At 33.5% G+C, this 13,012-nt stretch overlaps 1 protein-coding gene across 6 annotated transcripts in view; it reads left to right on the top strand.

Moving 5' to 3' along the window:
• Positions 1-13,012, top strand: part of DGKB (diacylglycerol kinase beta) — a 647,032-nt gene that overhangs the window by 218,255 nt on the left and 415,765 nt on the right. For all 6 annotated transcript variants that reach the window (XM_047096393.1, XM_047096391.1, XM_047096390.1 and 3 more), the window contains 2 exons: positions 8,484-8,569; positions 10,701-10,790. In XM_047096393.1, coding sequence (XP_046952349.1) covers positions 8,484-8,569; positions 10,701-10,790 — 176 coding nt within the window. The remainder of the gene's footprint in view (positions 1-8,483; positions 8,570-10,700; positions 10,791-13,012) is intronic.

Here is a 13,012-nt window from a genome sequence, read left to right as displayed (position 1 = left end):
ATTCTAATTACTACTAATAAAAGCATTAAAATGACAAAATGGATTTGAATAGATTTGCCAAAAAGACCTAAGCAACCTAATCATTTTTGGTGTTACATTTTAGGAGTTAATTTTAGATAATGTCCTTTGGACCACAGATCCTTTGTGCTTTCCAACTGGAAGTATTAGGAATGAATTCTTCCGAGTTAACTTCTTTGAACGATCAGGAAATATGTGTGATTTTTGGCTAAATTAAAACTCTTCATCATATTTTTCTCTTCATTCTTCACTTCAAAATTTTCAGTCTTTTCTACTCATGTTGTAGTCATATAATTATAAACTTAGAAGAAATATTTAAATTACATTTTCAAACATATGCATATATGTTAGTAGGCAAACTGTGTGTGTATATATTTATGTGTATATGTATTTAAACATGCACACACACACACACACACACACACACACACAAACACACATTAGGATTTTGAGGGATGAAGACACACGTACTTGGCCATAAGGTTCATTGCATATTTACAGTACTAAATATAGTTAGATAAATACTGAGTCAAATCACCTACCTCCCATTCTAATGCAGAAAACTCTTAACATGTAGAGATGAGAGGAAATGTCTAAAAAAAAAGTCTAAAAAAAAAAAAGGTTGTTTTATGTTCCTCAGCTACTTGGTCCTTAAATACTAATTTATGTTTATATATATTTAAGAAATCCTAAATCAGTTGCTATTTTCTACATACCAGAATAAGTATATTTTAAAGTAAGATCTTTATAGAAGTATTTTATTATACAAATGAAATCATGAATAGTTTCAGTAAAAGGCCAAAACTATTTTAGCTAACTATTTGTTTTTATTCATTGAAAAATGATGTGAGAGAGTTTGATATTTTTAACACACTAATTTTCCAAGAATTATGTGCATTAGTGAAAAAGGAACCGAATGTTTGGACCACATTACAGAGCCAATTGTTTGCTGATTTATCCTCTCTAACTCATTTTATGTGAGGAAGAACATTAAGGTTATTTAATAAGATAACAGAGGTTTCCCAGGAAAAATATTCTCTCATTTTCTGTCTCTCATTATCTCTGTCATTTCTCACTGCCTTTCTCCTGTACTCTTTCTCTCCTTCTCTTGTAAAATACATATGCATAAAATATGTTTTTGATTTTTCCAGAGATAATAAAATTAATGTTTCAGTTATTAATGGTTCATTGGGATACATGTTTTCTCCAATACTCTGGAAGTTATTTCTGGCTGTGGTGATAACAGCATTTATACTGGGTTCATCATGAGGAGTTCAAGTTACATTTTGTATGACTGTCCCACTTATCTACATGAAATGCCCTCTTGGCAAAACAGTATAAATCCATCTTTCATACAGTATCCTTGAAAGACTAGCCAAATTTGTTAAAACAGGTGCATTTGCTAGTTTACCTAACCTTTATATTTTCTTAGTAAAAGAGAATACATAAGATATGAGATGGGAGGACATGGTTATAAGTAGTTTTACTTTAAGCTGAAATGATGGGGGAGGCATATTACAGTTGATGAGTAATCACTTTGAAGCTGACATTATCAAGATCCACAGAAAAGGACACTATATAAGAATGTATTTTGTAGACAAAAATTTTTAACGTTTATTTATTTTTGAGAGACAGAGTGAGACAGACCATGAGTAGGGGAGGGGCAGAGAGAGAAGGAGACACAGAACCCGAAGCAGGCTCCAGGATCCCAGCTGTCAGCAGAGCACAATGGGGGCTTGAACTCACAAACCGTGAGATCATGACCTGAGCAGAAGTCGGATGCTGAACCGACTGAGCCACCCAGGTGCCGTGGAATATATTTTGTGAATTGGCAATATACAGTAGAGAGGAGACTTTGGGGAACATAATTGCTTCATGCATAGGTTTTCCAATGTGACTGCGGCAGCAATAATAGTATCCAGTGATACCAAAGTATGTATAGATGCGGTCTGGGTATTAGGAAATGAAGTGGAAGATATCAAACATTATTTTTCTAGACTAGCAATATGGTTTCAAAAACAATAGCAACATCACAATTCAGAAGATTCAATCTGATTTTAGTGAGGCAATTGTGAAGCCATTTAATCTTATAACCATAAGAGTAATATTTAACTGTGTACCTGAAGGTATGACTATGAATTGAGCTAAATAATAAGAGATAAGTATGCTTGTTTCTGGCTCAAAATGCCTAAATCAAAATGCAGACCTTTCTTAAGGCAAGCTCTTGATACATTTTTTCTGAGCAAAGAAGAGGAAAAGGAAGAGTTGAGGACATATAACAAAGTCATTTTGGATCCTTCAACCTTGTGTTTCTTTAATGCTAAGAAATATGAATAGTGTGTACTGATGAGAACTCATCCTGCATTATTATGCTGACAATATTTATGAATCTCATACTGATTTCTTGTAAATATCAAAGAATATAATTTTATAATATATGCATTGTTTAATAGCTATACACATATATTTTCCAAGATTATGGAATCCATACTATAGCTTTTCTTTTCTCTTTTTAAAAAAAGTTTTCCTTGTGTGTGTATTAAATACTATTGTCAGGTAACTATTAAAACTTCCTCAATCTTCTTTGTCAGTTTTATCCTAACACTTCTTAGCAATGGAAAGTAGACTTCTAAATCTTAGATGCAATATCTTGATTTGCTTTCAGTGATATTAAGCTTGAAGATCTCACCACCCTTTTTTACAGTGTGTGCTGTAGTGTTGGCTGTTGAGTAAATGTGGTAGGAAAGCAGCCGACACAGAGCTACTAAAGCTGTACATTAATATTAGATCTCCTTCACATGTAGCTATTGCGGCTGAATAGTAACTGTCCTAGGAGAGCACTGATGACCAACCCTGGAAACTCAGCAATTATTAATCCACTTCATAAATCACCTTAAGTTTTAATTTCAGTACATTTCCATAAACGTAACCTAAATAAATTCCGGAGCCACACATGATTACTTGATTGAGAAATATTAATATGTATTAATTCTGCAAGTGGACCTCTGAAATTGGTAGGTGAAAGTATAATACACAGCACCAAAGTTTCCACAAACACACATTTTTGCAGACACTCCTTATTCCCTCATCCTTCTTATTGTTAGGATGTCATGTGAAGTGGGATCCTCATATCTGCTGGTCTTTACAGCTTAATGAGTAAAAAGTTAGTGCCCATGCAGGGCCCTGCAGTTTGGTTCTTGCCAAGTCTCTTGGATTTATTTGTTCTCACTCAGACCTGTTTTTCTCTGCACGTTCTGGCCGTAATGCCATAAGTAGGCCTCCCTGTAGTTCACCGGCCACAGTTTCAGATTGGAGGTAGGAAAACTTCTCATTGTCCATCCAGGTTTGCTTGGTAGTAAGTTCTCCCTGTGATGATTTTACCAGAACACTGAGGGAGAGGGAGGGGTGGAAATAAAGGCATGACACTCTGACCTATAAAACATATATACTACTTTTAATGAAGGGAAAATGATTGAATCAGTAATAACCTGTGGATAGTACAATGTAATTTACATATACATATTGTTTGTTTCTTAAGACAGCCCAATGAAGCAAATGTTATTAACTTCATTTTAAAGAAAGGAAACTGAGGCTCAGAATGATTAAATAATTTTCCAAGGCCACTATTCAGTGAATGAGTGAAATAAGGAATGAATGAATCTCTAGGGAAAACAGCATGGATTGAGTGGAATAAGAGGCTGAGATAGAGAGGTCAATTTTCCAATCCATTTAGCAATCTATTTACAGAGAGTAAGCTGGTCTGACAGTCACATGGGGTTTATGTTTGGGGGTAGGATGCTGCTGAAGAACCAATGATGACAATTTTAAAAGAAACAAGAATGAATAACAGATGAAACATCATCATGGAGTAGAAGAACAATGGTGAGTCAAATGGATGGTTAGGCTTTCACCAGAAACAATTAGCTCTACAGTAAACTTTTCATCTGCCAGCATATTTTGAAAAACTTTTCTACGCTTCAGCGAGTCAGTGTTTGAAAATTTAGGAGATAAATTAATAGGATATATTATGGCAAAAACTGATTTAGGGAGTATTAAAAATAGAAATTTTGTTCAATAATTATTAAATGAATTGAAAAAAATATATAAAAAAGAAAGAGATAAAGACTCACCAGAAATTGGATAGTTTATATGCAAGTGCTACCTTCCAAAAATTGTACAGATGCTTCCAAAAAAATTAAAATGAAGGCATATGCTAGAACTAATTTTATGAGTTATGAATAATTTTGACAAAAATTAGAGAGGGTAGGAGGAAGAAAAATAGTAAGTCTGTTTTGATCAATATAGATTCAAATTGTCTAAGGAAAATATTAGCAAACTAAATCCAGTTCTATACAAAATAGTAATAAACAATATCCAATTTGGGTATGTAAAGTACTGTAAGGGTATTTTAATAATGCAAAAATATCTAAATGTGTATCCCTACATAACTGATTAAATGAGATCAACCATATCAATATCTTAAAAGATGCAGAAAAAATTTAAACATTTACTCATAATAAAAAACCCCTACTATAACAGGAATAGAAGGAAATTTTATAAACCTTATAAAAGGTGTCATTCAAAAAAGAAGAAAATAAGAAAATCTGTACAAAAACATCATATTAAGTGGGGGAAAGTACAGAAATATTCCACTTAAATTTAGGAAAAAAATATGGGTGTTCTCTATGAATATCCCAGTTCAGCAATATATTAGAGCTCTAATATATTAGACAGCATGAAAAGAAATAACAATTAGAAAGATTGGAGATCACTAATAGTACCATTATTATCAGCATATCATACAATTATTTACATAGAAATCCAAGTGAATCTACAAAATATAGGCAATAGAAACCAACACGAGTAATGTGGCTCTTTGCAAGATCAAAATATAAAAGTCAAATATATTTTCTTATACCAGCAACAAAACATCAGTAATAAACTATTTTAGTAATATTTAGTATACCAACACAAATTATAAAACAACCAAGAATAAACCTAATAACACATATGCAAGACCTGGAAGCAGAAAATTAAAAGCTTTATTGAAGGACACTAAGCAATATCTAAAATAAATCAAACATGCTGTATCATGGATGAGGAAACTTCACTACATTATACAAACATTAATTCTCCCAAAATTGATCTATAGGCTGAATGTTACTTTGTTCAAAATCATAATTGGTTTTGTTTGTTATTTTGTGTGTGTGGAATAGGACAAGTTAACTTTAAAATGTATATAGAAAAGCAAAGAAGGGATAATAGCCTAGATTCTTTACACTCTATGAGATACAGACTTATTATAAAATTACTTAAGGAATTAAAAGAATGTGGTACTGGTTGAGGGATGGACAAATTTATGAATAAAATAAAACAGTTCAAAAAGAAATGTACTCATGTATAGAAATCTGATTTATGGTGGAGCTAGGAAGTGGAATTATTCAATAAATAAAAAGAACAAAGAAGAGAGAAAAATTGGTGCACAAGAGCCACAAGGAAAGATAGAGGGAAGGAAGGGAGAAAGAAAGAGACAAAAAGAAAGAGAGGATGGAGGGAGGGAGAAAGGGAGAGAACAGGAAGTGAATAAAGGGATCCCTACCTCGTACCACCACAAAGAATCGTCAAAAGCAAAACTGAAATTTTAAAAAAGATTATATATGAATTATCTTCAGACCTCCAAGTAAGCAAACTTTTGTTACACAATATAGGCCAAAGGGCTAACCACTTATGAAAAGATTGATGAATTTGAATGCATTAAAATCTTGTGTATTAAAATACACATTAAAGTAAAAAAAAAAAACAACTTATAGAAGATAGTTGCAAAAAAAAGCATTAAAATTGGGGCGCCTGGGTGGCGCAGTCGGTTAGGCGTCCGACTTCGGCCAGGTCACGATCTCACGGTCCGTGGGTTCGAGCCCCGCGTCGGGCTCTGGGCTGATGGCTCGGAGCCTGGGGCCTGTTTCCGATTCTGTGTCTCCCTCTCTCTCTGCCCCTCCCCCGTTCATGCTCTGTCTCTCTCTGTCCCAAAAAAAATAAATAAACGTTGAAAAAAAATTAAAAAAAAAAAGCATTAAAATTAAGAACAATTAAAGACTTTTTTTTAAAAAAAAAGACAATTTTAAAAGAAACAAGAGACAAAGGAGTAAAGAAATAAAAGTCATGAATAACCATTTCACAAAAGAGGAAATGCATGAAATTAAGAAGTGTGACATTATAAGTGTTAGAATGGGCTCAGCCAAATTTTATCTATACTGTGAATGGATGCATGCACTGGTAAGACTTCTTTGGGAAACTAGAGTTGCATAAAAGTATATCCTACTCTGAAAGTAGCAACTGTCCACGAAACCTAGGAATATGTCCAGTACAGTTTTTTTAAGAACATAAATGAGCCAATCCAAATGTCCACTGACGTGGATTTCAAAAGGTACATTCACCTAAATGATATTTACCAATAGAAATTAAATAATTTCAACTATACATGGAGATAACTTCAGCTATCACATGAATGAATCTTAGTAATAATGCTACGTGGAAAAAGCAAAAAGTGAACAATACGTTGTCTATGGCATGCACATAATGACTAAGAATTCAGAATAGTGCTCACCTTTGTGTATGAGGAAGAGAGAAAGACCACAGAGGTCTATGTAAGTTATTAGGAATGTTCTTCCCTTGGGGTGGGCAATTAGTACATAGGTGCTTAAATTATGCATAATATTATGCTATACATAATATGAGCAAACAAATGGGAAATAGTCTCTAAGAAAATATTGCAACATGTCTAACATTATATCCACAATATAATACCTAAGAAAATACTTGGAAGTTTCATGTTCTAAATATTAATGGCTCTAATTATCCGATGGTGGGGTTTTAGTAAATTTTTATACATTTCTATTATATTTACGCACTGTTTGTATTACTTTAACAAACTGTTTTTTGTAATAATGCTAATTTGAATGAGACACAGCATTCATAATATGTAGAATTCATAAGATAATAATAAAAAACAACTCAGTGGAAAAGATGACGAGGGTTTGAAGATGCAGTCCACAGAAGAGATCACACACGTGTAAACCTACAGAAATATGCTCAATCCACTAGCAAGCAGGGATATGTGATGTGACAATAATAGCATAATTCTATTTTTCACTATTACTGAAGAAATATCCTCAAGTTGTTTACCTACAGTGTTTTGAAGTTGAAGGAAATCAATATTTACATCTTTCATAGCGGGAGCTGTTCAGAGAGTAATATGATGGTATACTGGAACATTTGTCTTCTAGAAGATTAGCCTTCCAAAACATGCACATGTTCACATAAACGTACTTCAAATAGTATTAAGTATAATACCTATTTTTTGTATTAGTGAAACACTAGAAATAGTTTAAAAGTACATGAAGGGAAATGGTTTATTTGATCATAGAGTGTATACCTTATATAATGCATTCACTTATTATAAATCGTGATGCAACCCTATATGAGCTGACATGGCAGGATCTCTTGCACATTTTTAAATAAAAAATGGACACAAATACATTAACAGGATGCATAGCATAATCCCATTCACGTTAAAAATATGTGAATAATAATGCTCATATGTGTACATTCACATATGTAAATATATAGAAAAATTTCCTGGAGGATTGAATATTATATTACTACCAGTTGGTTACCCCTGGGTAAGGGAGATAAACAGACACATTCCACATATTTCTGTCTTGTTTCAGTTATTTATTTATTTATTTTTGTTGCAAGAAAATAGGCATATACAATTGTATAACTGCCTGCGATACCTGCCTTTTTAGCTTTCCCCAAGGTGGGTTTCTTTAACAAGCAGATGCTCTTTGCATTAGCAACAGAAGCTGTGGTCATGTATTGCAGCCCACCCAGCAATTCGGCTTGAGTGTTCCCAGTAGCAAACACAGAGGGCCGTGTCAATAGCCGAGGGGAAGCCTCCTATTTGCAAATTGTAAGTCAAAGGAAACAGAACCCCAAAAGCAATGTGATCGATTTCTTCCAGTGGTGGAAAGGCTGAAAACTCTCAAAAATATATTTGCTGGCATAATAGTTATATTTATATAATGATTCAAAAGAGCATTTTTGATTAATGAAAATTATTGAATTAAATACTATAATGTTTGTCACTTTGGATTATTTGTGAGTTGCAGATCAAATATGAGAAGATATTTTAATAAAAATTATAACGTCTTAGTTTTGTTTTTGTAAACTTAAGAGTTGATGAATCTAGAATATACAATTAAAATATGTTTAAATCGAGATGTTCTTTTATTTTAGAATTTTATTCTAGATAGTTATTGAATATTTTTCAATAAGATCATTGATGTTATCTGACAGTTTTCATAAACTAAAAATGTCTGTCATTAGACAAAATGCTAAGAATACAAAACTTTACAAGTCCTAATTTTAAAGTATCAATCATGTGCCATTACATGCTTATTTTTCAGGTTAAACTTTTTCCGTGATGTTCCTGATTTCAGAGTGTTAGCCTGTGGTGGAGATGGAACCGTGGGATGGATTTTGGACTGCATAGGTAATGAAGACACATATTTAATGTCGCTGGGGTGAGACTGGCAACCGAAAATTCTTTATACTTTATTTATGTTATTTAATGCATTGATATCTTTGAGTGCTACGGTGGTATAATCGGACATCTGGCATGTTGCACGTTATTTACTGGCTTAATGTATTTTCTACATTTAGAAATTTTAATTGGTAACATAATTTGCAATTTCTATATAGAATTCCTTCTTTTTTAAATCCATTTCTCTTGGAATTTCCTAAATCCTCAGAGCTATTTTCAAATCAGGCTTTCCAAATTCCATTTCTTTCTTTGCCCCGAAGAGGGAGCCAAAGAGCATCTTAGCATTTGTGATAAAATGTGTGCCAAATAGATGTACTTATTTCATTGAAGCATGGAGCCTCGAAACCTTACCCTCTGTTTACATTCATATCACATGCATCAATCATTATTATTACCATAGCTATTTTTTATTTATCACGAACTATCTCATAGACCTTGTGCTAATATTTTTACCCCATCCATCCTCATTCTCACAACTTTTTGACATAGTATTGATAATCCCATTTTATAGAGAGAGGCTTTAATATATGGAGAAGTTAAATAATTAGAACAACGTTTTAAGAGCTGTGAATTGATAGACCTAGGATTTGAGCTCACGCCTAACCTTATTTTATATTGCTTCTCTATTTAAACTTTTAAAACATTTTTTTTAAATAAGCAAACAAAGCAGATACATGACTGAGGATCAAAAGCAGACATGAATCACAAAAGCTTGATGGTTGAGAAAAATTATCTAGTTTTTCAGAGACAGTCAGATGTCACAACTCATTACAAGTCAGTAAAATGATCATGTACCAGCCTTTAACAGGAGATAAATGCCAAACAAATATCCATTTCTTTAGTTCTCACTTCAGCTACTACATTGAACAATTCTTTGTTAAAAACGGGCGCTTCACCAAAGGGAAATAGTTGGTTCAAAAGAAGTTTTGCTGTCTATGTAAATTGAAGCAAACTTTGATTTAGTTAATGCAGGTGAAAATATTCTATCTTTTCATACACACGAAAGTATTCAAATTAAAAGTGAATGCATGTTGTCAATACACTTTTGGTAAACATATTATGACTTTAGTCCATTTTTTTTTAAGAAACACTGAAAACTGTGTTCTTGGGCCTTTCAATAAAAGATGTAAATAGTATAATGTGCATTATCTAAGGAGAAAATCAGAATTCACAAACTGCAGAAATTAGAGCTGCTTGAATAGAGCCGGAGATCTTGTAAGAATGTTAGTGAAAACAGTACGATATTGTGAGTTTGTTTTAGCCTCCCCAATCTAAGCCTCACTGACTACACTGGGGCATATCCATCCCTAAATAATCTGTTGTCTCCACATTCTTCACACAGACACATACTCACTTTGAGGGCTGAGCAGGTAGAAAAAATAAAGAAAAGTAATATATGTTTGTGAGAGTCATCAAAGGCATATGATGGTTTACACAAAACTATGTGGAATTTTGATGGCAGAGATCTTTACTGTTCTGAACCCAAAGCACTATGTTCTGTAAACCTTAATCTCAAAGAACCCTGCTGATCTCAGAATTACCTAGTTCTTATGTTGTTTACTCTGACCCAAAGCAGCACCATGGGTAGGAACAACACAGTGAAACACTTTTAACATTTTACTAGCTTCTAGAGTTTGATTTTTTGAAACATTTTATTCCTTAAAGTGAAATATACCTAGAGTTGGTGTGCAAAAGGACTTTTTACAGAAATGCTCACCTCCACTCTGATGATAGCCCTCTAGTATATTCCTATGATGCATATACCTGAATCCTTGAGAATTTCAATGATGTTAAATCAAACCCACCATAATTTTTAACTGAGTTAAAATTTTAAAAGGCTTTATTCGGGCATAAGTCCTGAAAATTCCCACCACTTTGTAAATTATGGTATTTGTTTGTGTTTCATAAAGTGCTATAAATACACACAAATTAATCTTAATTTATAATTGTATATAGCTATAAAACATCACTTTTCCTGCTTGTAAGTACCTAGTGGGAAGCCTCATGCCAAGCTGTCTTATTTACTGTTTTTCCATCTGTGATGAAAATTTTATTTTATCTTAATTTTTCTATTCCACAGAAAAGGCTAATGTTGTCAAGCATCCTCCAGTTGCTATTCTGCCTCTTGGGACCGGCAATGACTTAGCAAGATGCCTGCGATGGGGAGGAGGTAAAACATAACACAATAATGAAAATCTTAAAAAACAGAAATACAATGTAGAACATCCCCCCCCTCAAAAAAAAAAAACACCTAAGCCCATCATTTTTTATATGTGATAACTGCCGTGTGAAGTTAGTAAATATAATTGCTATGAGAGACACAGTATCTAGTTTTGAACAATAATTTAGGGTAAGGGAACAAATAATGGACCAATCGCTAGACTGTGCTGGGCTTTAATCTGATACCAATTATAGACTTTATGGGGCATGGCAAGTTTCTAAACCTGATTGGTTTGGGGTTTCTAACTTAAGAAATGAGATAAGCATGGGTTAACTTTAAAGTAATGTTCAGATTTTTAATCTCTGAGTTGTGTAGCAAAATCACAAACAAAGGAAAAAAATTGAAAGGCTAATGAATGATTTGTCCAGGAATGAATACATTAAGTAATACTTACTTTTTGAGACCCGCTTTATACCAGGCAGTGTGTTCTGTACTTGGGATACAACGTTAGTAATAGAAAACAAGATCTACCTTCAAAGGGGCCTTGAATTCTAGCAGCATGTAAAGTCATATGTAAATTTTGAGACTTCCTACTAACAAGCAAACCTATAACCAACAGAACAAAAGGCCTCACGGAGGAAATGAAAAGATAACATAGGGAGAACCCTAATTGGTGGATAATGACAGCCATATAGAACTGAGGGTAGACTTTATAGGGAAGAAAGAATCTCAATTTCAGAGACCCAGAAGGAGAAAGGGACTTGATACACTCAAGGAATTCAAAGTGGAATATTGTGTATGAAATAGGATAAGGGGGGAATATTTCAAAAGGTCTTAAAATAATTTGAAGTATCATTCATAGGCTCTACTTACCTGAAGATGACAAAGAAAATAAAACCAGATTTTGCTAAAAAAGCCAGAATTTAAATCTAATTTTATCTTCTAAATTCACTTAGAAACATTTAAAAAGTGTCTGCTAAAACAATGTGAATCAAAAAGCCCTTGCATAGCTTGTTAAAAATACAGTGGCCTGACCTCACCCCAAATATGCTGAATGGAAATCTCTGGGGGTGACCTAGGCAGATGATTTCCTTTTTAAACAAACTCCATAAGTGACTCTGATTTACAATAAAAATTTGAGAACAATTGTTCTTGAGTATTTGGCCTACTGGTAAACTCTAAGTCATGTGTATATTATGTATATGTATATGTATATGTATATGTATATGTATATGTCAGAATTGGAGACTAAGTTAAAAACTCGGTATATTATATATTTGTAAGTTTCATTAGGGATATAATTTAGTAAAAGGATATCATGAAACACTGAATTAAATCTCATAGAATCTACAGACCAACAGACAGATAGAATGAACTTATAAGTAACTTACATTACTTATAAGATGCTAGTGTTTGCCAGCACTTACACATGCATATTGATTAAAAGGAAGAGAATCACACATGTGGCTTCTTGTGTATTCTTTCAAAAAATATTTCTGATGTTTGAAAATTATTGATTTTGTTTAGATTCCAAACTTATAAATGCCTTCAATCTCAAAATCAAATAGAAGTTACACTTGGAACATTTTCTAATGATTTTCTTATGAAACAATTTTAAATATTATTATCAGTGGTCAAAGACACATGAATTGTAGATATGGAATATATGGAGTATATGTCAAAGCTCTGAAAGACTCAAACATATTTAGAGAATAATGGGGGGAAAGTATCCAGCTAGATGGTCAGGAACACCTCTCTGAGGAAGTAACATTTAAACTGGATTTAAAATTTAGGGAAGGAGAATTAGCCTCCTAAACTGTAAGGGCTGAAGGAAGGCTGATGTGACTCTTGAATCAGTCGAGAGATAGTGGATAGCAATGGAGTGGGGGAGATTGGAGAGATAATCAAGAGCCAAAATAATGCTGGGGCTTGGTGGTCTTGTTAAGAATTTTATTAGATTGGGGCGCCTGGGTGGCGCAGTCGGTTAAGCGTCCGACTTCAGCCAGGTCACGATCTCGCGGTCCGTGAGTTCGAGCCCCGCGTCGGGCTCTGGGCTGATGGCTCAGAGCCTGGAGCCTGTTTCCGATTCTGTGTCTCCCTCTCTCTCTGCCCCTCCCCCGTTCATGCTCTGTCTCTCTCTGTCCCAGAAATAAATAAACGTTGAAAAAAAAAATTAAAAAAAAAAAGAATTTTATTAGATTGAATTTGAAGTACGAAGTGAAACTTGGAAA

Source organism: Lynx rufus, unplaced genomic scaffold (assembly GCF_022079265.1).
Source record: "Lynx rufus isolate CCGP_SWC_20201006 ecotype Redwood Valley unplaced genomic scaffold, mLynRuf1.p SCAF_4, whole genome shotgun sequence".
Classification (NCBI taxonomy): Eukaryota; Metazoa; Chordata; class Mammalia; order Carnivora; family Felidae; genus Lynx; species Lynx rufus.
The sequence above is the reverse complement of the archived record's forward strand: the minus strand, read 5'-3'. Positions and strand labels throughout refer to the sequence as shown.